This window comes from Leptonychotes weddellii, chromosome 4 (genome assembly GCF_054177405.1).
Source record: "Leptonychotes weddellii isolate Sample4059 chromosome 4, ASM5417740v2, whole genome shotgun sequence".
Classification (NCBI taxonomy): domain Eukaryota; kingdom Metazoa; phylum Chordata; class Mammalia; order Carnivora; family Phocidae; genus Leptonychotes; species Leptonychotes weddellii.
In genome coordinates, this window is record NC_138372.1 from 2,741,608 (window position 1) to 2,769,313 (window position 27,706).

Sequence of the window (27,706 nt, forward strand, 5' to 3'; positions counted from 1 at the left end):
CAACCCATGTTCACTCTCCCCTACCTTCCCAACAAATCCTGGGCTGCCTCGGCCCCTCCTGTGTCAAGCCAGACCTGCTCCCACTCAAAGGCCTGTGCTCAGAATCGAGAACTTACCCAGGTGGGAGGAGGCAAAGGAAGAGTGACAGGTCCTGGGGGGCGTGCCTCAGCCTGAGCTCACCTGGGCCAGGTGAGGAGCTTGACAGGTGCAAGAAAGGACACAGCTGCCCGTGGGCCGGGTCACAGCTGGGGAGCCAAGAGACGCCGGGGCTGGGGCCTCCCTTCCTGGACTCCAGGTGACCGCAGCCCTGGTGCCCAGCCCCTGCCGTGGGGAAGGAGAGACCCGAGTTGACAGGAGCAGGCCCTGCCCTTCCTGGGCTCCTTTGTCTCATGCCCCGGTCTCATGGCTGCCCTCCCCCTTCCTCTTTTCCAGGTCTGGCTGTTCATCAGATTATCACCATCACTGTCTCCCTCATCATGGTCATAGCTGCTCTGATTACAACTCTTGTCTTAAAAAACTGGTAAGGCTCCTCGGCCCCTCTGGCCTGGACATGGGGGCTGTGGGGCTCCCCCGGGAAGTGTGCACAGAGGGTTTCCTACTTGTCAGACCCGGTCCCACATTGCATCCCAGGGCATTGTTTTTCTCATTTGGGCCAGAGAATTGGGTGCAGCTCTTGGCCTTGCTTCAGTCTGCTCGCCTTCAGCCCCACGGCAGCTTGGCCGGCCACAGGCACCGTGCTCTCTGATACTGCCCTTGGGGGACGCGCCCCTGACCGTGGCTTTCTCTGCAGAATGCAAGTGAGCCCAGCCTCCATGACAGTTTCTCAGGCAGCAGGTGTTGGGGTTTCCGAAGCCTGTGTCTGCATTCAATGTGCCTTTCGATGCCACCCACCCAGCACGCCAGCAGCCTGGGCAGGTTCGCGCCCACCCCTCGCTGCCCCCGGCTGTCCAGGGGCCGTGCTCCGCCCACCGATTTGAATCCTTCCTTCCTCTTGTGGCCGCTCTGTGTCTGCTGAACTAGGTTATTGCTTTGCTCCAGGCAGCCTGTTTTTGCCTATTTCCTCCTGGAAATTGGCCTACTTTGAGGTTGGCCTTGCTAGGTGAACCCACCTGCTACACCCCTGGGAAAATCGGGGCACTGCTGGGTAACCCTGCTGCACACACACCTCCGACGCCCCATCTGCCTGCAGCCCCTCCTCCGGCAAATGTGTCTCCTTTTAGCATCAAAGCTCGAACTCCCTTGTAGGGCAATACACCCAAACGGTGCCCCTGTTGCCAGCAGGTGGTGGCAGGAGGTCAAGTGGGGCTGATGGGCAGCAACTTCTCCCGAGGCTCCAGACAACGGAGATGCGAGAGAAAGCCAGTCTCCAGGGTTAGCAAAGGTGGCAGGGTGGGATTGGCACAACCCCAAAGCAGACCTCCCAGCAAACCAGCGAGGCCTCCCGAAGGCCAGCAAACCCGAGACCCAGGGCGTTCTCTGGGACAGGTGATGAGGACGACCCTCAGCTCACCACAGGGCATCTTGGGCAGGGGCTGGTCCTGGTCTGGAGCCCAGGACCACATGGATGTGCGGCTGGACAAATCCCATCGACCATCTTGACGGCCCCCAGAGGAGATGGAGGAGGCTGTCGCCTCTTGGTTTCCCACATTTGGGTTTGCAGTGAAGCCTCAGAGAGTTCTTCTGGGGAGGACAACCCAGGCAGTGGATGAGGGGGTTCCATGACCTTGAGGGGGGTCCCCTGGGTTTGCATTTATCTTCCCACCTTTGTTTATGGGGTGGGGCTTCTGCGCCAGGAACCAGGGCTCCTCTCACTGGAAAGATGAGATAGGGCATGTCCGTGACTTACAGGAAGATGGGCTCACGGACCCTTGCCCCTCACGGCCGCTTCCTTCCGCATTGGCTCTGAGCACAGCAGGGAGGGGGAGAAGGGAAACTGGTTCCCCAAACTGGGGGCTCCCCAAATTTCCTCCTAGCTGCCCTCCTCCACTGGGATGGGACTTCCACTTACCCTTCTTGTGACTTGCCGGAAGTGCCTGGGAGAGGTCACTGATAATCTACTCCCCCAGATCGCTTGGCTGACGAGGGTGGGACTCCCGTGTCCATCCTTGGTGGCGCTGGGAAGGCTCTGTGGTCCAGAGGAACAGGACAGGATCCATGGGGCATGCAGAACAGTTCTCTCCATAGACCTGATACCCGTGAAGAATGGACGATCCACGTTCATTTCCAACTTGGGAGCGTGGGCAGGGGCAGGGATGAGGACGCGGGGCTCCCCACTTAATAATTCTCCCCAAAGATGGTTACATAGTCCCTTCCAGAATGAACCACCAGACCAACCACACCTGTACCCATCCCTTCATGGGGAAACCGAGTCGGCACCCCTGCCTGGCTGACACCCTTCGGCCAGACGAGGCCTCAGCTCTGGGATAACGCAGCTCAGAAACTTATCTCATAATCTGCCCTGCAGTAATGGCCACATTTAAAATTCAAATTTTATTTTATTTTATTTATTTTTTTTTTTTAAGATTTTTTTTTATTTATTTGCGAGAGAGAGAATGAGAGACAGAGAGCATGAGAGGGAGGAGGGTCAGAGGGAGAAGCAGACTCCCTGCTGAGCAGGGAGCCCGATGCGGGACTCGATCCCGGGACTCCAGGATCATGACCTGAGCCGAAGGCAGTCGCTTAACCAACTGAGCCACCCAGGCGCCCATAAAATTCAAATTTTATTAACAAAAAAGAGAGAGAGAGAGAGTGAGCTGATTGTTTGATTGTGGTTGATCTTTCTGAAGAGGCTGGGAATTACCATCTAATATTAAATGACGGATAATTCATGCCCAGAGGCGAAGCCTCCGTAGTCTGAGTGCTGGCTTTTGGCATCTGCCCGCCGCACCCCCACCCCGACTCCTCTGTCTTCCAGCTGTGCCCAAAGCGGGAACACGCGTCGGAAGAGCCACCAGCGGAAGATCAACCAGCAGGAGGAGAGCTGCCAGAACCTGACGGACTTCACCCCTGCCCGGGTGCCCAGCAGCCTGGACATATTCACAGCCTATAATGAGACCCTCCAGTGCTCCCACGAATGTGTCCGGGCATCCGCGCCCATGTACACCGACGAGACGCTGCACCCGACGGCCGACTACAAATCCACGTTTAACGGGAACCGGTAAGCTCAGGCCTGGGCCAGGCCCTCCGCCACAGCATCGTCGACCTGGGGTGGGGGCACCCTTCACGTGTCTTTGGGGGGCCGAGCAAATGCATGCAGCTGGTCTGGGGAAACGGGAGGGGCGGGGTAGACGGAAGGAGGTGTTTCACCCACCAGAGACAGAGCCCAGCAGCAGCCCCGCTCGCTTCCGGACCGCACCCTTGCAGAGCGGGCAGAAGGCCCTCCCCACCCTGGACGGCACGTGCCGGGGGCTGAGCAGGCATCCTGGCCGGCTTTGTGGCAGCGGGCCTCCTGATATCAACACACTCCCCATCAGTCTCTCTGAACGCCCATCAATAAAATGTCAGCGACGCATCTTGCAAAAATATCAAATACCAAATTCCTGGTTATTCAGTGCTCTTTTTTATTATTAATGGGTAATCCTTCCAAGAAGACATGACCCTAAAACCATCCCTGGGAACATTTAAGAAACCCTCGAGTCAGCTTCCGAGGGTTTATCCGGAATTAGATGAAAATATCAATAAGCTATTTTTTTTTAAGTGAGCATGCACATATGCATCATTTTGTAAATTAAAAAAAAAAAAATTCTCCAACCACTTAAACATCTTAGGAAGAAATGAGTAGGAAACCAGGCGGACCCGAGGGACCCACCGTCAGCAGTAGGAGTAGCTGTGAATGCCCAGGGGGCCCGAAAGCGTTCCTCCCAGAACCCAGGTTGAGGAGACTCGGGGTGACGTTTAGCTGTGCTGCCCATAGTTAACGGGTCCTCATCCTGGCCGTGAGAATGAGGGGACCTTCCTTAAGCTCCTCCTCTTGCATCTCTGCATTGGACTCCACGATATTCCCTGGGATGCTCCCCTCCCAGCCCAGGAGAGTGGAGAGCAGGGGCCTCAGGACTGTCCTTGCAGCCCACATTGCTTGGACTCAGCGACATTTGGGGAGCTCCTCGGTTGCATCGCAGCCTTCCAGAAGGCCTAGTTCACAAAGAATCGTCAAGAGGATTTTCAAACCATTTCACTGAACGCATGTGTTTCGGTTTGGCTATGAGTGCTGGCCAACGAGTGTTTCAGTTTGGGGAACGGGGGCTGTGTTGCCAGGTGACCATCACTGTTCCCACTGGTCCCCCTTTGGCCCTGCCCTGTCCACGTGCAAGGTGGGTGCAGCTGCAAGGTGGGCGCACTGAGCCCTGGCTCCGAGGCATTGGGTGGAATGGGTTCTTGTTTTTTGGCCTAAGGCAATGCTCTGTTGGCTCTCTCTGGCCTTTGGAAATGGTAGCTTAGGTCTCAAAGGTGACAAGTGACAGGAGACCCATTTCAGGAGTCAGGCCCTGCCCACTCCATCATGTGCAGTAAAGTGGGTGGAATCCTTGCCCTTGGAGGGGGAGACCCCAAGCTTTGGGCTTGTCCTGCAAATTAAAAAACTAAAAATTAAATGTCTTCTGTGCACGGCTCCTTCAGGCTCTGTGTCCTCCAGGGCCTTCCAGGGTGGACATGAGTGTTAGCTGGCCACAGGGAGAGGGGTCCCCTTCCTGCCGAAGGCCAGTGGGTCCCAGCTGAGCATTACCTTTCTGCGTTCTTTTCGACTCAAGAAGCCAGTTTCCGGCAGTAGGCCTCAGGCGGCCTGCTCGTCCGGTGTTCTGTACGAGCGCACGCAAGCCCGTTTTTCTGATCGCTGCAGACCCTCTTCTTCTGATCGGCATCTTATTCCTGTGGCCTTTGTGTCTGAGAAATGGTTTGAAATCTCCTGCTGACTGGCCGAAGTCTTGTTTACCTCCTGGGGGCAGGGCAGACGCCATGTGTCTGTTTTATGGTACGTACCTCTTTTTTTGGACATCGATCAATTTTTCCCCCCTTTGCCTCACCTTCCTCACCCCCGCCTCCACTCTGGGACAACTGGGAGCCCTTCTGGACATGGCAGGTGGAATTCCAATGGCGTTGCCATCTCAAATGCGAGCCAGGAGGGCTGGGCTTGTGGTCTCTCTGCTGCACTTGTTAGAAATGTCCCCGTGGAGGGAGGGACAGACACCCAGGAGTGGCAGCGCCGTCCCAGCCCCAGGGAAGGCCCCAGCCGGCAGGGAAACCTGGCCTCTCAACAGACAGAGACCAGGGCAGCGGCTGTGCGGGCAGGCATCACACCTGCATCGGATGTCTCTACGTCGGGGCGGGGGGTGGGGTGGGCGGAGGAGGACTCGAAGCAGAATTAAAACACAATTTTGGAATATAAAAATAAGAGATAAGAAGGGAAAAGATAAAGGAAGGAAGCAAAGAGTTGAGACATCTACTAATTTGAAACCAGGGACCAGCACCAAAACAGGATGAATTTTCCACGCTCTGCTGAATAGGAACATTTGGTTTGCTTTCAGTGATATTAACTTTAATGCTAACGGTAAATTGCTTTCTTCTGCACCGAGTCTCCCGAACACTCAGGCTGCTGGGGGAGAAAGTGCATTTTGCCCCCACGACTGCACATTGTCTCCACACAGTCAATAGGTGCAACCCGGACTTTGGGCTTTTTGGTCTTGTTTTTCTTTTTGATGTTGGGTTTTCTAAGGATCCTCATTTTTTTCTCAAACAGATACTCTGTGACATCAGATCCCTTCCCTGGGTAGGGAACCCAGGTCCTAGGATGGGTTATCGATATTTGAAAATACTTGCTTCTTCCTTCTGCCCACCTTCTGAGGCAGGAATCATCATCAGAGTGGGTGGGAGATGTTTCCTGGGGGCGCCCGTGTGCCCCTTGGGGGGCTCGGCTCGCAGCACGAAGCCAGGGGCTGGAGGAACCCACGGCTTTCAGAAATAGGAGTGAATGGGTCGGTCCTAATCCAGCCCTCATGAATCAAGTGTTTGCTCCAAATCAAATCTCCAGCCCTCGCTTCCTGTCCTGAAGCCAAAATGACCTGCTTAGCATGATGTGTAGCTATCGGGCAAAGAAATGTGATTAGACGAGAATGGAAAGCGCTCCTCCCCACCCCCACAAAAGGCCTTTGTTGAGACTGTGCAGGCAAGTTAGGTAAGGTGCACTCTGTCCCCAACCATTCAAGGGCCAGATGCGCCTGCATGGCCCATCCATCAGAACCTGGTGCCTTTGTCTGCCTCAACGTGACTCACCTCATTAAGGCCAGGGACAAAGCTCCCTTTGGAGTTCCAGCCAGGCTAGCAACAGGGAGCTTCTTATTAGCAGCAGAGTTCCCGCCTGTCTGGTGAACCCTCTGCAGGATGGCCCGGTGGTCACCAGTATCCCTGTTAGGATTTTAAAAATGCATAAAAACATAAGACATTGATCTGGCCCTGCATGTCAAGGGTTCTGCTCCCTTCCTTCAAGAGCTGCAGGCTCACAGCCTGGAGGTGCTCTTCACTCCAGGGAGCTCCCCCCCACCAGCAGGGGCTGGGCAGCAGGTTCCCTGAGGTGGACTTTCAGGGGGACACTTAGGGAGCACTCTTGACATCTAGGGACTCATACTGTCCTCCCAGAAATGCCACTTTACAGAGAGGAAACTGAAGAACGAAGCAGTTACGTGACTTGCCTAGGGTCAGTCAGGTTGCTCGTGGTGGGGCGGATCAGCCCAAGGCGGCCTGGCTCTCTCTCGGTTGCAGCCCTCCGCGCTATCCCTCTGTCCCCTGTGCCACCCCCAGCCCGGCCCCAAGTGGGAGGAGAGTTGGTGCAGCTGGAGGTGGGCTTTCCCAGCAAACTGGCATCCTGGGACATTCAGCTCAGTTCTACAGACGGGAGATCAGCTCCTGAGCGCCCAACAGCCTGAGCCACCAGCCTCCTCACCCACATTGGAACCAGGAGTCACAGCCCTGACATAAAAAAAAAAAATGGTCGGGCACCTGGGTGGCTCAGATGGTTGAGCGTCTGCCTTCGGCTCAGGTCATGATCCCAGGGTCCTGGGATCGAGTCCCGCATCGGGCTCCCTGCTCCTTGGGAGCCTGCTTCTCCCTCTGCCTCTCTCTCTCTCTGTCTCTCATGAATAAATGAATAAAATCTTTAAAAAAAAAAAAAATGGTAGAAAAGTGCTTTTATGGATTCCTGTGCTCCAGAAAGCTTTTCAGACTCAGTTCTCTCTTCTAGCAACTCAGGCATCAAAGGACCCCCGCAAGCTGTTGGTGGGCTCACCCCGTCTGCCACTCCCAGGTGGGCCCTGCCTGGACCACGTTCCTCTCAGGCTGTCTGGACCCCCACCTGCCAGGTCGTCCTAGGAACTGTCTCAGGACCACCTCCATTCGCAGGAAGGGACACATCTGTGTCCGAAGAGCTTGACCCGCTCACCGTGGACCCCAGGCGGGCCGTTCGGGGAGGTGAGAAGAGCCGAGACAGGACCTCCTCTGAGTCCGGCCACATGAAGCAGCCACAGCTGGTGGCAGACGCAGACCAGGAGGGCTCCGCAAACAGTCTTGTTAGCCTTTGATCAATGCTTAAAGATTCCTTCACCACGTGTCGGACAGACCGGTTATCACTCACTGGGAGGAAAGCATTCGGATTCTAAGTCTCCCTGATTCTTGCAGTTAATGCCTGGACGTGAGCATCGAGCAGAGAATGGCCAGGAAGATCGCTCAGATTTACTAAGGTACTTATTGTCCCTTAAATAAATAGCAGTTAATACTAAAATATTTAATTAAGGTTTAGGAGCCGGCGGAGATACTTATCTCCTGCGTAGTTGCTGAGCCCCTCCGAATGCGTTTGTCATGATGACAGAGCAGTTTGTTACCACACCGTCTTGTCCGCTCGCGCTGACCCACACGCACACGTGGGACCCGAAAGTGGCCAAGTGCGCTGCCCTGCGGGCGGGTTGTCCCGGACTCAGGCACCCCCGTCTGGGCAGATGTTCACTCTGTCGCCCTGATTCGGCCTCTGTAGTCGATTCTGGCAAATTCCTGCCTCAGACCACCTCCACAGTGGCACCCAGTTGTCCTGACCTTCCCGCCCACCGAGGAAAGGGGCCAAGGACACACGCCCGCCCTTGGCTCTCGGGCTAATTTCCTGTCATTTTTCACATAACAGGTAAACTTCAGAAAACCTCATTAGTGTTCAGATCTTTGCATTTGCCAAGGCCACTTTATTCCCAACTGAGCCCGAAAAGTAATAAAAGTTCTCGCATCTGAAGCCAGTAAGAAATAAATCATGTGTTATTATTATTTTCAAAAACACACTGAAGACATAACTAATAAAAGCCGAGATATGCACCTGAGCCTTCCTGCTTTGTTCTAAAAAAAAAAAAAAAAAAATACATTAACAGAATACCCAGCTTTTGCAATTCAGAGGAACACTGTTTTCAAAGCAACGTGCAGACCGTGCTGCAAACTGGTCTGTCTCAGCCGAGCACCAGCAGCAAGACAAACCTGGCGGCAAAGCACCCCTTTCAGGACGCAGCAGTGGAGAAACTGACTAGCAGCCCCTGGCACTGGGTGCTCTTGCCATGGTGTGTTCTTTGTTTTGCAAAAGCAGACACTGATCTCTGAGCCTGGGACCCAGCGTGTGGTCTGCTGCTGGCGGGGCCAGGCAAAACCCAGGATCTCCTTCCAGGCAGCAGGGAGCACTAGTTTCTCCAAAGTCAGAATTCATCCCAGGTCCCAGTCTCTCAGATCACTCTGCAGCACGCTGCTTCCCTTTCTGGCCGGGAACCCTCGTGGGTGTGGGTGTGGGTGCCCTTGACATGTGTCTCCAGCCAGGACGTGGAGGGGCGTGCTTCTTGGCTGTCTTTCCCATTGGCCTGGGATGCACGGCCCTCTCAGGTCCCTCTCAGGGTTAGTGCCCAGCTGAGAGGGTCATACACCGAGCCTTGGGAACAGAAAGCCGAAGCCCTCCCGTGAGCTGAGTGCCAGCAGCAGGAACGTGGGGCGGGCGTGGAAGGTCACGCCCCTGCTCCCGGCCTGACTGGGTGATGCCACCCTTGCCGGAGACCCTCGCAGGGAACCCACCCACCTCTGCAGGAAGCCAGCACTATTGTTCAGATGGAATGCAGGGCACAGAGTGGAGCCCTCTCTCTGCCTCTCTCGTCCTGAGACAGACGCCGGTAGGTTTGGAAGAGGCTCCATCCCCAGCAGCGCAAGGGCCGCTCCGTCTGTCCTCTGATGCAGTAGTCAGAACCCACCTGCACACAGCGCCTGAAGGTCATGAGTCTCGGGGGCCGAGGACGAGGCTACTCCCACACATGCCTCTTCCCTGAGCTGCGTCCAGGACTGATGGTCCACTCCGGGCCAGGCACAGAGCTGAAGCCCCGGTGGACCCAGCAGGCACCCCGTAACACCTGCAACGACTCGTGGCGTGCACACACTCAGGAGAGCCCGCGTGGCTTGCCCTTACCTGCAAAGCCCCACAACAGCGAGCTCGAATAGACAAAGATGAACTAGAGGTCGCATTTAGGAGAGGAGGGGCTGTCCAGGAAGGCCTCCCCAGGGAGGTGACCGTCTGCAGGCACTCGAAGGACATGGAACGAGGAGGCAGGACCTTGTCCGGGGTCGGAAGCACTGAAGACGTGAGGTGGGACAGTGGCCGCATAAACTCCATACGGAAGACCCCCCACGCGACGGCGGGCGTGAGGGAAGGGACGAGGCCGCACCTGTCACCTCCATCGGTCTGGTTACCGTCAGAATAAAGGACCTGAAGGTAGCCCTGCAGCGGTCCTCGCAGGAAACCTCCCCTCGTGAGGGGACAGCCGTCTGACAGGTGCTCCAACCCAGGACCCTCATGCCAGCAAGGAGGGGGCGCTGCTCAAACCAGAGAGGGTCCCAGGCCGCCGGACCTGGGCCCGTGATCACCAGGCACAGGCTTTCGTGTCCCCATGTTTTTTTGGTGTGTCTTTTTTAACTTTTAAAATTGCGGTAACATGTACCTAACACAGAATGGACCATTTCCAGTTCTGTGGCATCAGGCACATCGACAACGTTATGCATCCCTCACCACCACCTGTCTCCAGAACCTCCGCATCATCCCAAACTAGAACTCTGCCCCCATGAAACACCGACCCCCCCGACCCCCTCCCCCAGCCCCTGGAGCCCCCTTCTCCTCTCAGGCTTTCTGCACTTGACTCCTCCTGTGAGTGGAGTCATGGAGCATTTGTCTCCACATTTTTTAGCTTTCCAAAAATTAGAATGAGGGCAGACATGCAGGAGGGACATTACTCTCCTCTTTAATGGCTTCGTTTTTTAAAGCACCCCCACCCCATCCTAGAAAGTGGAGGTGAGCAGGGGCAGGGCACCGTTGGAGTGAAGCTGCCGAGGGTGGTCCGGCACCCACCTGACCAGATGTCCTATTTCTTTACACGAGATGACACCCTGCCCACAGCAGAGCATGCAGTCCCTCGGGAGATGAGTAGACGTTCCGTTTTAGGCCTCCTAGGGTTGCTCAAACGTGTCATACAGAGGTAGAAGGCAAGGTGAGGCGGCAGCCAGGGGCCCTGCCTTGTTGTCCAGACCAGGAGGGCTCCCGGAGGGGAAACGAGCCCCCTCACCCCCAACCCAAGTGGAGGAGAATGTCCGTGCTGAAGCTCCTGGTGCAGACGGTGCCGAGCAGGATGCTGGCCTGCAGCCTCCCGCCTCCCCCAGCCTGGGCGCCCTGCAGCCCCCAGTCCCGGGGAGGATCACCCGGCAGGCTTATTCAATTCAGGACAAAGCATCCTACCCCCTCGGCTGTTGAGACAGAGGTAATGGGCCCAGGCCTGGCACAGGATCAGAGTCTCCTGGGGAGCTTGTAGAAACCCATATCCACAGGCCCTACCCGAGGACCTGCGTCTGGGCCTCTGGAGGTGGGTGCAGGCGTGTGTGTTTCTGAAGTGCTCAGCAGGTGACTAGGACAAGGCCGGTCCTGCGGGGCCGGGAACCCCCGCGGACTTGCCAGAGCTCCAGCCCACGGCCTCTGGGCTTTATTTTGGAATTACTGTCCCCCGTCTAGTTGTCTCAGCAGCATAGATGAGTGTGCAGCGTCCTCCCCCTTTGTACTGTCTGAGGGTCCTCGTTTCCTGTAGTTGTGAGCTGGGGGGGGCTCCAAGTGACAGCAGAGAGAAATAGTGCCCCATCCTTACAGCAGAAGTGCCTCCAGGCTGAGCCATGGCGTGTTCCAACGCCCCTGGCCATGCCCAGAACAGCCGCAGGTCTCTGACTCTCTGGGAGATGCTGACCTCTGGGGTCTGTCACTGAGGCGGGAAGACTCTGGGGTTCCTACTTTCTGAGACTAGGTATGCCCAGGTTGGGAAGAGCTGCCCTTCTTTGCAGTCAGCTGACTTGGCTTGCAAGCACTCGCCTTCTTTCTTTCTTCAGCAAGATCACGTCTTGGGGAGACCCAGGGGTCAGTTTTTCTGATGCAACCGGTTAATCTCCCCAAGTCCCAGCCTCAGTGAGCCTCCAGCTGAGCAGTGGGCTGAAATGGACCCCATTGCTTCCCGCCATCCAGGAATGGGGCGGGCGGCATCTGCTCCTGGTGGGTAGGAGCTGAAAAGGGGGTCAGCCTGGCACTGGGTGCATGCAGTCACTTGCAGGCTTGCGGAGCACGGCCCCCTCGTAGTTAACGCAGGGGTGGTCCCAGCCCCTCTTAGGAAGCCCAGACCCACTCCTGTTGCGGGCAGAAGCAACAGCTCCACCATCAAGTACTGTGATTAGCACGAGGTCCCTGGGACTCCTAGCATGTGCTCCAATCCCCGGGGCCCAGGGCAGGAGACCCCGGTGTCTGCAAGCCAGCAAGGCTCAGAGGGGCTATACAGACTCATCCTGCCCTTGGCTCCCTGCTATTTAATCTCTTCTTGTTTTCTTTCCACACAGGATTCCGTTGGTGAACCTGTAAAAAAAATAAATAAATAAAATTAAAAAAAAATTAACACACACACACACACACACACACATACACACAAAACCTAAAAACTAAACTCTCTATGGGGAGGGTCCCCATACCGACCGCTTCAGTTTGCCGGTGGGGAGCTCAAAGAGCAGGACGCTATAGGCCAAATATATTTTTATAAAAATGCCCACGCCTATGGGGGACTGCCTTCTGCCAGAGTTGTCTTTGGAGAGCAGAAAGAAGGAAAGCAAGGAAGAAGCTGGAGACAGAGAAGAAAGGCCAGCAGGAAGCACCTGGAGCCTGGGATTTGAACTGATTCTGAACCTTTGCTGATAATACCATTATGTGCCATGTACTGACCCGAAGGACTTGGTGACCAAGGTGAAGCCAAGCGAACCACGCGTAGAAATCTTCCCGAAAACAGGGGGTGGGAATCTTCCAATAGAGTCGCTATTTCTGGTTAATATACATATATAAATATATAAATACACACAGACACACACACACACACTTTTTTTGTACTGTAGCAATTTTTGAAGATCTTCAATGTTCCTTTTTAAAAAAAAATGTTATCGGTTACAGAATCTGATTTATTTAACACGCTTAGTACGGGCAGAATAAACTGGTGTTTTCTACTTTGGCAACATACTGCACACACAAGAACACACACACACACACACACACACACGCATATATATGCATATATTGGAAATGCAGTTCCACGAGTGAGCATATTCCTTCTGGTGACCTGGTATCCCATTGCCATCCATCCCGGGGGACAGCCTGGACCCACGCCAACAGACCCCTCAGTGACACATCCTGCATTCGCTGGTATTTGGTGAGTGGCACTAGATGTATACTTTATTATCTTGGGCCAGAATTAAGAATGCCATGGTTTTATATACATACATATAGAGAGAGAGAGAGAGACACATAAATACGATCTTTTTTTTTTTTTTTTCATTTAATCGTTGGAAGAAACTACCTAACAGCCACGCACACATTTATGTAGCCGGCTGCTTACAAACGGGGCTGAGCGTCAGCTTGGGTGGGTGGTGGATTCTTGACCATCTTTGTGTCCTACAAGAATAGACCGAATTAAAGAAAGTTTTCCAGTTCCAAAAATTAAAGGAATATATCCTTATAATGTGTGTGCGTACGTCAGAACAGAACTCAAAAATACACAAGGGCCCCCGTTCATTTGAGAATGAGAAATAATTCCACGTGCAAAGGATCCAGGCTGCTCCCACGGGAGCTGTGCCCTATAGTGTGTTCCCCACTTGTCTCCCACACGTTGCTGGACAAGTCACTGCTCTTTCTAGAACCCAAGCCTGGCTCTGAGTCTTGGTGGGGACTGTAGCAAAGATGCTCTCTCTCGCTGGTGCTGGTTGGTCAACATCTGTGTTTTTGCCGTCAAGAATCCCACAGTGGGGTTTCCCGGTGGAAATAGGGGCTCGAGGCTGGAGCCTCGGGACAGGGAATCCCAACCACACATACTTCATTAGAAACGCTGCCATGTCTGGGGCGGGCAGTTCCCTCCCAATCCCGGCCACAAAATGGCGCCCTGGTGCCCCATCGTGCTGTGTATAGGGGGCACTGTGAGGGATGGGAGGCTCCGTCGGACGCTGTTTTCTCCTCACAGGGATCCCAGGTTAGGTGCTTGTGGCCTGCCTTCTATGAATGGCCCACGTGTGACTTTGATTTCACCAGGAGGGTGTGGGAGCCCATCTCGTGAAATGCCCTGCAGACCAGGTCGAAAGGTTGAAGGTCAGGTGGGCAGAAAACCTTGTGCCCACTGACTGGCCAGGTTGGTGACCCCTTTCTTCCATCGGGCTCAGTCTCCCTCTACAACACCTTGAAACATGCTTCTGCGCCTCTTGGGATCTGGGAGACCAAAGTGATGCCAGGGAAGGAGGAAACCATAGTGCTAGGTCTGTGTTGTTTGGAATTGCTCGCCACATGGGAAAGTCCGCTTTTGGTTTGGGTTTTGGTTTTGTCATTTCCCCCCGAAAGCTTCGGCACGTGTGGAGACTGCACACGCCTGCCACTGGTGTCGTCAGGTTCCCGGGGCTCACCTGCATGGCGCTGGGAGGCGCACCTCTCTCCGTCCATCACCCCGCTCATCCATCTCATTACCTGAAGGTTTTTGGAGGTGGCACGGGGGCCTTCCTGACTCAGGTGGGCACAGCTCGGTGGGTGCAAGGCAAGGGCTGTCCGCGCTCCCGGGGGCAACGGAAGCTACCCTCCGCTCCCCGACACCCTGAGCTCCAGGGAGCCCGAGCGAGAAGGACGTGGCGGCAGGGGGCCTATTTGCTCGCCGACAGCAGGAACCCGGGATTCCTGATGATGCCGCAATTTGGCGTCCACCCCTCCCGTCCGACTGCTGCTCAGCCCCTTCCTCGGACCTCGTCCCGACACCCGAACTCTTTCCATAGCCCCATGTGATGCCGAGCTTTCGAAGGAAGCTTAAAATAACTAAGCCCCCCAGACACAGAGAGCCCCGCTGGGCACGCGCTCAGGGCACGGCCCACACATGCTTGCACGTTCCCCACCAGGAAGTCTGCTCTGAGCTGACATCTGTCAAGGCAGATCCACCTCGGGGAAGGCTACTGTTTCAGGATGATTGAGGGAGTGTGTGTAGGGATTTTAGCTTTTAAATGGTCACCTGGAAACGTGGAAGCATCATCTCTGTACAAGGGGATGATAACGGAAAGCGAGAAGGCTTAGGAATTCAGTTCTGCCCGTGAGAACGTCTATAAGGTGAGACTGGGCAGGCGTTTCCGGAGTGAGGCCCTAGGCACGCAGGTCCGGGTGTTCTGTGTGTCCATGTGGAGGCTGTGTCCGGGCCGTCTGTCCGTAGCCTGGGGCCACGCTCTGCTTTGGCCTCTGCTCTCCTCAGCCTCCCTCCATCTGCTGGGTCCTTACATTTGCTGTAGATTTTTTTGTCCCTCAACAGAAGTACTCAGAGGAAGAGATTATAGTTTGGTAAGTCCCCCAGTTTTTGTCCACCTCCATCTCATCCCTTCAGTGACTGAAATCCGTGGTTGTGGCCCCTGCCACACACAGACCACTGCCCATCGTCTACCGTTAAAACTTTCTGAACAATTAGGCTGGGCGTTGGGCACTCTGCTGTTCAGTCCAGCCTGTTTCTAGGTTTAATTACTTCTAATCTTTGTGCATTTGTCATTTTTATCTGGTTGAAATAATGGGTGTAATTACTTTTGTTGACAAGCTCTGAGTGCTGAGGGGAAGGGGCTCCAGGCTCAGCCGGGAAGGCTTCCTGGTCATTCCCCACTGGGCTCGGATTCCAGCAGCATCCAGGGCAAAGCCGGGCCATGTGCCCACCGCATCTTCCTCCTCGGTTGCAGCCTGCTCACACTCAGTGTGGAAGTCTGGGGACCCCTCAGGCACGTCGGAGGGCTGTTAGTCTCCATAGTCAGTGTCCTTCCTGTGTGGGAAGTAGACACCTCTTAGGAAGCCTTGGTTTCTCCCAAGTGTTTCTGGTCCTTCCCCATCTTGAGTTTGGGTGGACATCTCATGCTGCATTTGACTAGATGTTTATCTCAGTCCTTCATGGAGCATCTGAAACTCAGAAACCTGGACTTATCAGCAAATCCCACCAACTCTGAATTTGACCCCCAGGAATTCAGTAGTTACCCCCGTGACCTTGACATCTTTGAGCACTCTTCCTTCTCACAGATACATTACTCTTTCTCAGCCACATTTCAGCATCAGGCAGAATCTTCTGTATAGGCTTTCGTCTTCAGGAATTTTGTGTGAGGATGTCCATTCCCATTTGTCATATTAAGAAAAGCACATAATGGAGAATTGACCCTTTTGCCTTGTAAGGTCTCCATGTGACTCTTACTGCCCATGGAGTTACTCCATCTTATTTTGCTTCTTCTCCCAGATGGTCCAGTAGCATCAGCAGCTCAGGAAGCTGGGCTGATCCCAGTCTCTTGGGAGATAAGACGAGGAGCCAGGGCTGGGACCTGCAGCCCTGTCAGGTCTGGCTGGGTCTTCCCATGACTTTCATCTCAGCACATGGTGGCATTAGTACATACCGTTCTTTGTCCATATTGTGACACAGTCATCTTTTCTCGACAGGGAGGTCCCAGCATGAGTGAGTGTCGGCACTCCCCTGAGGTGTCTTCCCCCCGCCCTGTCTCCACCGAGTCACCCTACACGTCACAGTGGGGAAGGGCACTGGGGTCATTCTTGTTTCGCTGCATGAGTCCCTTAAGAAGACACTACCCACAGATGCGGTTGGAAGAGAAGCGATTCTTTGTGGCTTGCCAGAACTTGCCATTCATCTGCTCATGCAAAGGCTTGAACTCCTGTCATGTTGGCCACACGGTCCTGCCCTCATGGGTTTTACTTTCTACTCTAGGAGGAGGCAGATAATTAACATAGAAGCAAAAAACAGTGACTTCCAGAGAGAAGGATAAGTGATAGGAAGAGAATGGGGCAAAGTGATGGCAGGAAGAGAAGAGGGGGCTGTCCGCATCTCCTGGGAATGGTCAGTTGTTTAACGAGGGCTGGCCTGAGGTTTAAGACAATAAGGAAGCCTTGCTCCTACCTCCTGGATGAAAATACAGTGCAGTGCCAAGGAGGAGATGCCCCAGTCATTACAAGCCATCCACCTTGTTTCCCACCAAACCCCTCGTCATTCTAGCCAGGAGTGGCCCTGCAGGGGAGGCAGGGAGGCGAGGCTATGAACTTCTCTCTTCCTCGAGCGCTGCCTCTCTCCATGGACCCCTTCCCGTGCACATACATACATTGTCGACTCTTAGCTAGGTCAACCAATTCTCAAGGAAGACATAAGAATCCAAGGACAAGGACACAGCCCACAGGGTCCTGGGAGCCCCAGGGAGAGTCATCCCTCCTGGTAAAGAAGAGAAGACAGCTGCCTTTTCCAAAGCTCACCCTCAATACTGATCACACTTAGCAACGTACTTCTTAAACAACATCTGCTTTTAAGTAAGCAGATACTCCAAAACACGCCATGATTCATGTAATTTTGGAATGGTTATTTTGGTGCAGTTTGTCAATTTGCTATGCCATACTGTTTTTTGATCGTTTGTTTGTTTTCCAATGTAAATAGCACAGCCCACATAAATGAGCAAAACTCTCACCATCTGAGTTTTTGATTATTCTTCCTGACTTATTTTATATTGATGTGCTTCCGGCTATGAAGACGAACTTGCTCTTCATTCCCTGCTCTGAGCCAAGATTTGTGTGTTAGTTACACTCAGCACAATTCGTGGGGTTTTGGCGAGGTCTTAAATAGCTGTTTGACATTTTGAAATATGCTACCAGCCCTTCCTTCCGCAAAGTGTGGAGCATGGTTGTGCATAGTTTTGCCTTTCTGGGGTCAGCGTTTGCATTCGAGTGTAAGGAGTGGGTAAAGAGAGGTGTAGGCAAAGAACCATCATTGTTTAGATCACCCCAGCTAAATGCTCCAAGAGTTAGTGTGCGTAGACTCAAGAGAATAGTTTTGAATGAACCATATATCTAAGTCATGTATGGGACAACCTCAGCTTAAGAGGCATGGTTTAAACTGGCCCGACCTTGCCCATCTGGGACATATAGGTTTATGAGCACTTGGGGTTGGGGCAGTTTAAACAGCTAGTGAGTAGTGGGGTGAGGGTCAGTGGATGTATAAATAGTCATGTTATCTCTTCTGTGTAGGGTAGAATCAGAACACACATACACCATGAATAGTGTAAATTAAATAGGTTAATATAATAAGCCTAGAGAGTTGCTAAGACATCCCCTGGGGCTGAGTTCACTCTTGCCAATATCTTGAATCTCACAGTAAAACATCTGCTGAGTAATGTGTGGTGGGAATGATGCAGAGGATCGGACCGTAGGAAATTCTGTTTGAAAGTTAATTAGGTTTGTCCCAGGTGGTCTTTCTCTTAAAATAGGATCCCCTGGAGACCTGGATTTTCACACATAAATCAACATGTAAATATCTGCGACACCAAATAACAAATCCCTATAAACTTCATTCTTATGTGGACATTAACTCAGCTGATCACACTGGTTAGATTTTGTCAGATTTCTGAAATTCTGCAATAAAATGCTTTGGTGTTGATGCTTATAGCTTTTGGGTTGGCAACTGTCAGTTCATTGGTCAGTTCATTCCAGTCTTGCTGAATCTGGCAAATTATTGCTTCCAGAGAATCGGGGAGTACTTTAGCCTTGGGAGAAGCAAGAACACTATGCAGTCCTAACATCTACTTGTGGGCACCATCACGTACCATGAAGACTTGTAGCTACAAAAGTCTAGGCACGGGGAACCCTCTGAGGGACGCTCGTATAATTATTTCAAATCATTATGCAGGGAACCATAAAGGCAGACATATACCACCCTCCTGGGCCACTGTCCCATTTCTAAGACAACCATGTGTCCTTCACTCTGCAATCATTGCGAGCCAAAAGGGCCAATCTCAAAGCCATTGTAAGATCCAACCTCCATTTCCAAACTCTGAGGGACCATCAGGAGTAGGAGAGAGGGGCTTTGCTGAAGTCGGAGGCTGCTAAAATCCACAGAAGGGTGTGACATCAAGCCCATGGTACTGTTCCTGGCCAGGTTTTTGTGAAGCACCACTGCCACCAGAAGGGACCCTCCCCGTCTGCCTCCAAAGTCTATTTTGGGCTGGGAACTCCACTCTGCATTTTCTTCTCTTATGCATATAGATTTCCAATATGTTATGCGAAGGCTTACCACTTAAGGTCTACAAAGCAACAGGAGTGTTTTCCTTGATGAGTTTACAGCAGGAAAACACGAACTTACCATGGAATTCCTGGAGAGGACAGGTCTAAGGTGCTCTTAGGTACCACGCCACTTCCACATAGAAGCACAACTGTTCTCCCGGTGAAGGGCATTAAAGACAGGGATGGGCAGCTGCTTTTGAAAAGTCAGCCGGCATAGCAGATCCCACATTTGGTCACACACTCCTTGAACTGAACTGTCATGACCTACAGACACATTAAAAAATAGGCCTTCTGTTTTCTTTTCACTGCATGTGGATTGCTTCCTCAGAAGGGTGAAAGGCCCTTAACAGAGTTGGTCCTCAGTCAACTGACCAGAGAATCGATCCTTAAAGATGAATTCCAAGCCCAAGATGACATGGAATGGCTTGAGGTTCAGCGAATGTTTCAGAGACCCCCCCCGCCCCCCGCCCCGGTGTTTGTTCTGCTCGGTGGGAAGACAGAACAGCATCCATGGCATCCGCTGCTACCTGAAACACTCACCAGTCATGGTGAGAGGGACATGTGGGAACTTGTGAAGTTTTGGAATGAAAAAGAGATTTGGGGGAAACATGTGACCAGCTTCGGGCTGCAGGTAATTGTTTTCTTAAAGACTAGAGTTTTGTTCTGTTTTCCCTTTCTTCTGGCAGCCCTGTTTGGATCATTTCCTCCTCCCACCTTCCCTACAAAAGCAAGATGGCGGGTGCTGGAGCCCAGAACTCGGTTACCCTTAGTTAAAATGACTCAAATGAATAGCAGAACAGTAACAACAAAGACTTCCCTGAGCTTTAACAACCTCAACTTGTCATTTAAGTTGTTTAAGTTTACTTAACTTTGGATTGAGGTATGGATCAGCAAGAGATTAAGTCTCTCTACACAGGCTATTGATCAGGACTCTTCTCAAACATGAGTTAGACCCAGAAGTGTTAAACTGGACATTAGAGGAAGCATGGATCATATTTTTAAATTATTTTTACATTTTTTTCCCAGAAGGAGTAAATGTTTACTGCAAAACATTTAGAAACTATCAATAACCAAACAGAAGGGAAATATCTGAAATCCTTCAACTGTTGTTTCATCTAATGGAAACAGTTTGTTCAGCGCTGAACCGGTGGGGACCAATTGCAGAGATCTGTCCATGGTTGCACAGTCAAGTCAACAAATCTGGCTCCTATGTACGTTTTATACAAAAAAAGTCCAATTAGCTTTTGAATGCCTCTTTGCCGGTTTAACTTGTCACTGACTAAACTCACCATCGATCATTAGAGTGCCACTGGGAGAGGAAAAGGCAGTCAACCATTTGGATGTTTTGCTTTCAAGTCACTGGGCACACCTGGGCATTAGGGTGGGATAAATCAGAATACCCAGAGAAACATCCAGATTATTGGCTGGATTTTTCACATGGGGCATCTATGTGACACACGTCTGGGAAACAGAGGGATCCATTTCTATTTTCCACATTCCTAGTGCATCTGAATAACACTTGAATTTGCCAGGTCTAGTTACATACATTTAAAGACGGGCCCATCTCTCTCCTCCTCCTCCCCAGCTCACCCATGGAACTGGAAAATCCACAGACCATGAACCTGAACCACAGGACAAGAAATTAAATGCTGATGGCCACAGTGGCCTATTTTCACAGGTTTTAAGTTAAATGTTGTAGAACTTTATTTTTCCCCCTTTCCTCATGTATAGTAAAGCTGGGTTTATTTTGATTTTCCTAAATTATTTTCTGATACAATAAACTGTTAACTGTTTATTTATACTTTTACATGGAGCACTTGTTATTTTTCAACAGCAAAACAAAAGCCTCTCTGTTTAAGTGTTATACATATATATACCACAGCTGTCCTTATAGACATATTTATATGCCATCTTCTTGAAAGTTAAACTATTGTAGTTTACTGTTGTGTTTTTCTTTAAATGCATACCATAATCATGTTAATAAACAGAAATGACATGATATATTTGAGTGGGGGTGGGGGGCTGGGTGTGATTTCCAAACAGGTTAACTTTTATTCCAGATTTTTTTAAGTTGTTTCTGTATCTCAAAGCTATGTATTTGAAAAACATTGTACATGCAACACCTATATCAACTTTCCTGTGTATATTTAGTACTCTGATGTTGCTATTAAAAAAAAAAAAAAACATAATATGGAAAAAAAATGAGAAAAGAATTGCCATGAGTTGAGGCCATGACCTCAAAAGGGCTTTTTTAAAAAATATTATTTGTTCATTTATTTTTTTTAACAATATTATCTGAGACTAACTCTAAGAATATGGGCATTCGTGTTTCTGTGCCATAGTTCACAGATTCTAAAATCTCCTCCCCGGATCTGCATTATTTTCAAGACAAAGCTTTCCTACTTCAACGAGTAAGAAAACATTTCCGGATCTCCATGTGTGGGCCCTGGGGTTGGGTATAACTGAGTCTGGACCAACGGAGACCGTCCCACAGTGTTGTGCTTGGGACCACAAGCATCTGCAAGAGCAGGCTTGGGCATTTCCATTGCACTCTTATGAACATTTTGAGTCCAGCTCACATCTGCAGAGTTTCCTGCAGAAGAAACCACCTCCTAGGGAAAAGATGGGCCCAAAGCTTGTAATTGTGTGCCTAGGCCGAGGCTAGAAATTCCAAAGGGCCTCCATTATTGGAGCCAAGGGATACATGGAACGCACAGAATTTACACAGGGTGAAAGGTTCACGTGAGGCTATTTATGTGTGAGTAAGGGTCCTGCAGCGAGCGCAACAATCCTTAACCACAGGCAATTTTGGCCCCGGGGATGCCCCTAGACCAGCTGACACTAAGGCTTAGTCTAAGAAAGCAAGAACAATAAGGCCTTCTTTTCAGTAAAGCTATGCTCCTCAGCCCCAGTGCATTCTACATCTGCTAAGCATCTTTGGCCATGTCTGAGGTATTTTCACATATTTGGAATTATTTGAACATATGAACATACCATGAATGTCATACGCATCAGTGATTGTCCCATTTAATGGATCGGACAGACCAAGGCACCATGAGGGCACATAGCTTGTGAACCGCCTCTAGCCCAGGATGGGTGGGGCTACACCAGACCCAGCACCTCACCCGGTCCACCCCTATTCAACCGAAACCTCACCCAACCCCACCCCCCAGAGAAACGTGTCTAAGGCATGATTAACTTATTGCTAAGTTTTCTGGTTCTCTTTACTGGGTGAAGCCATTGCCAAGGCCAAAGACAAGCCCCAGAAAGACAAGAAGGTTATGGAGCTGGGAGTCATGGTCCTAGGGATCAGTCAACACAAAAGAGCTGATGTGCACATCAGGACCTCAGCCAAAGGTCTGCAGAGCTGCAGAAAGAAGGTCTAAACAATCTTTTCTTAAAAGGAAAACATTTAAAGATGCAGATGTGCAAAAAATTGAAAGCCTTCCTTGCAACTAGTGTTGAGCATTATTTACCTCTAATTAGCTCAGGAAAGCGAGTGGCACTCTGTCTCCTACCCCCACCCCATAACCACTGCAGAATCGATACACAATTTCCATGTTGCCTTCTCCAGCACACAGGACCCATGGTGACACGCAAGCTTCTTTTCTGTCTTACCTTGGAGTGGTGCCTTTGTCTTTGGTTCTTATGCACACCCCAGGAGCTTCCATTTGTTTCTGAAGCTGTGAGCTGGCAGATGGCTGAAGTGACCACGGGCTCCCCAGGGAAAACCTCTCCTGAATCAGTGATGGGCTTAATGCCCTGAGACGCATTGATGAATGGGATACATAACTGTCTTTAACAAGCAGAAAAAACAATACCACTTCGGTCATTGAATTGATTTAAACAAATCAACAGCCTGGATACCATTAAAATAAACTCAATTTGCTCACCAGTGAGAGGGGGAAATTGGGATTCTAGTATCCATTTACTAGTGCATAAAGCTCTTGCTTTTGAACTGAAGCCAAGAAAATAAATAGGGGGACCCAAAATGGCTGAATGAATTTGGCAGAGTCGACTGTGATGGTTTTCCAAATATACAAACACAACAGAAGCCTCCTGGTGCTGGACAATAGCTAGAGAGGCTTCCCTCCAGTCGCAGGGAAGATGGGCTGAGCATCCCAGGGATGTGGCGTGTTACACAGGATCTCGTTAGCAAGTGTCCCCACCAACTCTGGACCAAGAAGGCAGGAACATAGGTTTGAGGGAAGCTGGGGAGCTCCATGTCATTTCCTGAAAGAGAAAGCCAATTCAGGAGTCTAACAATCAAAGGTGTGTGTTGGGTCTGCTACAAAACCAGCCAAAGGAATGGCTCAGGCTGAGAAAGACTGCAGGCTTCTAGATCCCACAGCCCACAGGGGCTCTCTAGTTCATGCATTAGCTTCAGAAGCAAGAGCGTGGGGTCTAAGAAAGTGTGATAGGCCCCTTTAGGACAGCGTTCTCATCAAGGGCAGACCTTGCTCCCCCTACAACCCCCTGGGAGACATCTGGTGTTGGTTGTCACTGCAGCTGGGGAGGGCAAGTGAGCTGGCATCTGGCGTGTAGAGCCCAAGGAAGCTGCTACACCTCCATCATGCACAGGACAGTGCCCCCCGCCCCCAGCAAAGAATGATCGGGCCCCAAATGGGAACAGTGCCTACGTTGAGAAACCCTGATTTAGGGGAATTATGGTTTGCCTCCCTTCTGCAGAGGGTAATTTCAAATAGACCAGATGTTGGTCACTCAAGACATCTGGCCTACCACGGTTGGCTCCCAGAACTGACCCACGCTGAATATTCCCTAAAACAGCAACTTGGTCAGGAGGCAGTCGAGGCATCCCCAGAAGTGAAGCATAGGCTCCCTTTCCCCTGTTTTGTTTTGTTGTTTGGTTTGGTTTTGGGTTTTGATTTTTAACCTAGATTATTGGTTTGCTGTGGCTGCTGGAACAAAGTACCACAAACTGGGTGGCCTAGAACAACAGGACATTAGAGTCTTTCAGTTCTGGAGGCCAGAAGTCCAGAATCAAGGGATGAGCAGGACTGTGCTCCTTCAGAAGGTTCTGGGGAAGCATCTACCCCGGGCCTCTCTCCTGGCTTCTGGTCTTTCCTTGGTTTGTGGCAGCAGAACTCCAATCTTCCTGTGGTGTTCTCCCCTGTGTGCGCACGTGTGTGTGTCCAAATTTCCCCTTTTCATTAGGACTCCAGTCATTTTGATTTAGGGCCCCACTCCAATATGAGCTCATCTTAACTTGCTATAGCTACAGAAGCCCTATTTCCAAATAAGGTCTCCTTGTGAGCTACTGGAGGCTAAGACTTGACCATGTGACACAATTCAGCCCAGAGCATCAGGGAGTCAGAGGGACATGCCATCACTAGTCTGAAATCTGCGCTCCCTTTCCTTGTTCTGTATCTGCCCTAAGAAAGAGTAGTGGGGCTGGCAGGTGAGTCCAGAAGGAGGCTCGAGCTCCTTCCCCTCCCCACGTGAGGCTAGGGGCTGGTCCAGGGAAGGCTGGAGCAGTGGTAGCATCACCTCTTCCTTCCGCGGCAGCTGGGTTTCTAGGTGGGGCCCAGCTGGTCTTCGGAAGGAGACACAACTTCCTTTTTAAAGTAACTGTCCCCAGAATAGTGTTTTTGTTTTGGTTTCAGGTTGCCAGACAAAGGTGAAGCAGCTGCCACGGGTATATGCTGTCATAAAACTTAAAAAAAGGGTAACTCTGAATACATCATTCTGCACAGGGAGCAGCTGCCAATGCAGAGATGTGCCTCTTTTTTTCCCCGTGTTTGCATCTGTGATTCCTTATTTCTTCTCACTTCATCCCTGACGTTTGGAGCTCCCTATTCTGCTCCTGCACGCTCCACCCTGCAGCATCACGGTGTGCCCCATTAGGATCTGCTGCACTGATCAAGAAGGAGGCGAGCACTTTTGTCAACTTGGCCTGTGATCCAGTGGGCTCTTCCCCACATTTTCCCCAAGACAGTCTGGATATGGAAAGGACCTTCTCCTCTCGGATCTGTCCACACCCTGTGCTTTGTGCTCCCTCTTCACCACATCTCTCTGTATTTCCTAACTATCAGGCTTTGAACTTGGCTGAAATGATGCAGCCAAATCTCTCGGCCTTCTAAGCAGCAGTTCTCCAGGCTTGCAGGGTTTGGGGAGTGAAGTTGGAGGTGCCAGAGCCGGAGGCAGGGGCGAGATGGTGCAGAGGAAACTGCATCCCAGCCGCGACACAGAGTGAGTCTATACTTGAGCTGCTCTGGCTCTTGCCCGTCTGCTCCATCCCTCATCCGGGAGGCCCCTGGACCTCAACTTGGTGCTGGAGAGATGCTAGGGTTGGTTCACTTTTTCTCTTTGGCTTGGTAACGCATCTTGACAAGAGCCAGCTCTGTGGACATCTGGCTGATTGCTGTCGAGTCAATCGCCCTGAGTGTGGTCACTGAGAACACTTCCACACAAACAAGAACTTCTGAAAAACTACTAGATAATGAGTTTTTGATAATGACACTACATGAGCTGTAGACATGGGCTAGATCTTCCTAGGAACACAAAGCAGCTCCAACGGGTCTCATCAACACCAGCAGGCTTGGTGGGTCTTGTCATCACCAAAAGCCGCTGAGTCAGGAGAGCACCCAAGCATTCTGAGAATGCTTCATCCTTGTCTTATGGAAGTCTTTGTTCTGTGTTGAGGTGGTTCAGTCTGTGACCTGGCTTATCATGCATCCTCCCCAGTCAGCAAGGGGCCACCATTATACTATATCGCTTTGGGTCATGGAGAAAAAAAATAATGAATTGTCATCCTGAGCTGAACTTTGTTCTTCCCATGAGAGAAGAGATCACACCACAATTGCCCCCAAGAATGAGGCAGACACCTAATTCCCTAAACCAGACCCTTGCCAAGCTCCCATACCAGGCACTGTGCATGAGTAATGGCTGGGGTGTGAGTGTCCCTCAGTCCAGGTCCTTACATATGATAACATTATGCAGAAAAGTAATGAGAAGCATTGGAAGGGGCGGCTCACTTTGGGATTGAATTACCGCTTAAATCAAACTGACAGTGGGCAGGGGGTTTGTGGAACGAAATTAAGGAGGAGGCTGTATTTCAGTTGGGAAGCCCTGGGTGCTTTCCAGGAGAGCGGGGCTCCTCTAAATGAAAAACAACTCTGAGCTCCCCTTCCATTCGCTGTGATTTATCTGAGCCGAAGAGGCTTGTTTGAATGGCTCCGAATGCTCTTTTCAAAGAGCAAATGAGCATCTCATTCTGGAATCAATGACAAAGGAAACAGACTTGGAAGGATGTGGCACTGGGGGAGAGCATGGGGGGCAGTGGGGAGTTTTACATCTTCCAAGGAAGCCCCAGCTCAGGTCAGGCTGGAGGGGAGTGTGGAGGGGAGCTCCATGGTCACGGTGAATGGGAAGTGTGACAGGCATAGACCTGTCTCCTGTGGTTGGGGGGGCAGGGGCGGTGCATATGGCCAGGGGCCAAGGGGCAAAGGTAAACCAGCCAGGGGAGTATGAGAGAGACCATGCCAACTCAGACCCAACCTTTCCCAGTCGGGTCCCACTGGCCCCCAGACCACCTCTGTGTTGGACATGTCTTCTCTTCCTGCCTGTCCAACCAGGTAGCAGATGCTTCACTTACAAATCAGAATTTTCTACTTATTTTTCTGTAAAGGAGGTCAAAGACGAAGTGTCAGTCTTGCTGACGAAAGGCTCTTTTTGACAGTCAAGGCTCTGCCAACCCCCCCCACAAGGGTGTGGCTACCAAAGTGAGCAACATCTTGCAATGGTCCACATTCCCCTTTTGTGTCATGTTATCACATAGAAGCAAGAAGGCACAATGTACCCCCGTGGGGCAACGTGCTGGAGACAAGAAGGGAAAGAAGGAACTGCCTTGAGGCCAGAGGGCGTGCAGCCCTCCAAGGGGACCTGAACTTCCCTCTCCTCCTTCATGGTGCCGCCGCAAGAGGGACAGAGCCCTTCCTGACCACAGATCCAGCACCAAGCATACCACTTCATCGCCTCATTTACCCCTCACAACCACACTAGGAAGGAGGCATTAGTGTCATTCCAGCCTTACAGATGAGGGACCTGAGACAGAGAGGTGAGTAACTCATCCACGGTCACACATGCTGACCTGGACCCAGTGGTCTTACTCTAGCGCCTATCTACTCACCACTCTGATAAGCCACTTGCCAAGGAAGTCACTCCAGAATGTCACTTGCTGGTGGTGGCTGGGTGGATCCCGCAAAGTCCTCTGGAGGAGAGGTCTTCTTCGACCAACATTCCTGGAGGACTTGTAGGTTCTGGGAAGAAGACTCACTGACAGGTGCAGGAGGGATACTGAGTCAGATAGAATCCAAATGTGAAGTCCAAGACAGCGTGTGCTTCACACATATGAAATTTACAGATAAGTGGGCCTGGGAGACCTGAGGGGTCCAACAGGAGTGAGGATGCCACACCACATCTGTTTGACTCTCTAGGTCACCTGACCAAGATTTGCTAGTGGACCACGGGAGCTAACATCCAGTGGGAGAAGGAAGGAAAGAAGGAGCAAGGGGGTAAATGCTTCTCTTTTCTTCCCCCAGTGTGTCTCTAGAGAAGCCCTACCTGACAAAGCAACCCCCCTGTGTGTTTGGGGGAAGCCGTGGCCAGCACGGTAACGCACCACCATCTTGCATTCATTTCCCTTTCACATCACCTCTCTTCCCCCACCCCAACTGATGCACTTCTACAATCTACCCCCTCCAATAAAAGCATCAGCACTGAAGTCCCCCTCAAGCTGGTTTCTAGGAAATCCAAATGAAGATAAAGCTGGGTCTTGGAGGGAAAGTATGGCTTCAATGTGTAGGGGGTAGGTGGGAAGTTTTCCCAGCTTAGTGGCAACATGAGACAACCTGAAGGAGACCCATCTGCTACAGAGGTTTGTCCAGGGTATCATTTCGATGAGGTTATGGAGATAGGTCCGGGCCTTGAAGGATGGATTCAGACATTCACACTTCATTCTGTGGACCAGTGGGACACATTCAATTGTCATACACTGGATCACCTGAACAAGAAGTTCACATTCAGACTAAATGGCTC

The 27,706-nt window shown here is 51.5% G+C and overlaps 1 protein-coding gene across 6 annotated transcripts in view; it reads left to right on the forward strand.

Annotated features, from left to right (window-relative positions):
• AJAP1 (adherens junctions associated protein 1) overlaps positions 1-20,456 on the forward strand; it is a 128,255-nt gene extending 107,799 nt beyond the window's left edge. The window contains exons 3-7 of one of the 6 annotated variants that reach the window (XM_081817355.1): positions 433-520; positions 2,915-3,157; positions 4,835-4,966; positions 11,911-12,764; positions 16,034-20,456. In XM_081817355.1, the coding sequence (XP_081673481.1) occupies positions 433-520; positions 2,915-3,157; positions 4,835-4,907 (404 nt within the window). In that variant the 3' untranslated portion in view covers positions 4,908-4,966; positions 11,911-12,764; positions 16,034-20,456. Of the gene's footprint in view, positions 1-432; positions 521-2,914; positions 3,158-3,313; positions 3,547-4,834; positions 4,967-7,228 lie in introns of those variants that run through there. The other 5 variants (XM_081817356.1, XM_081817358.1, XM_081817359.1 and 2 more) reach the window with 5 other exon arrangements.
• Positions 20,457-27,706: the final 7,250 nt, after the last annotated feature.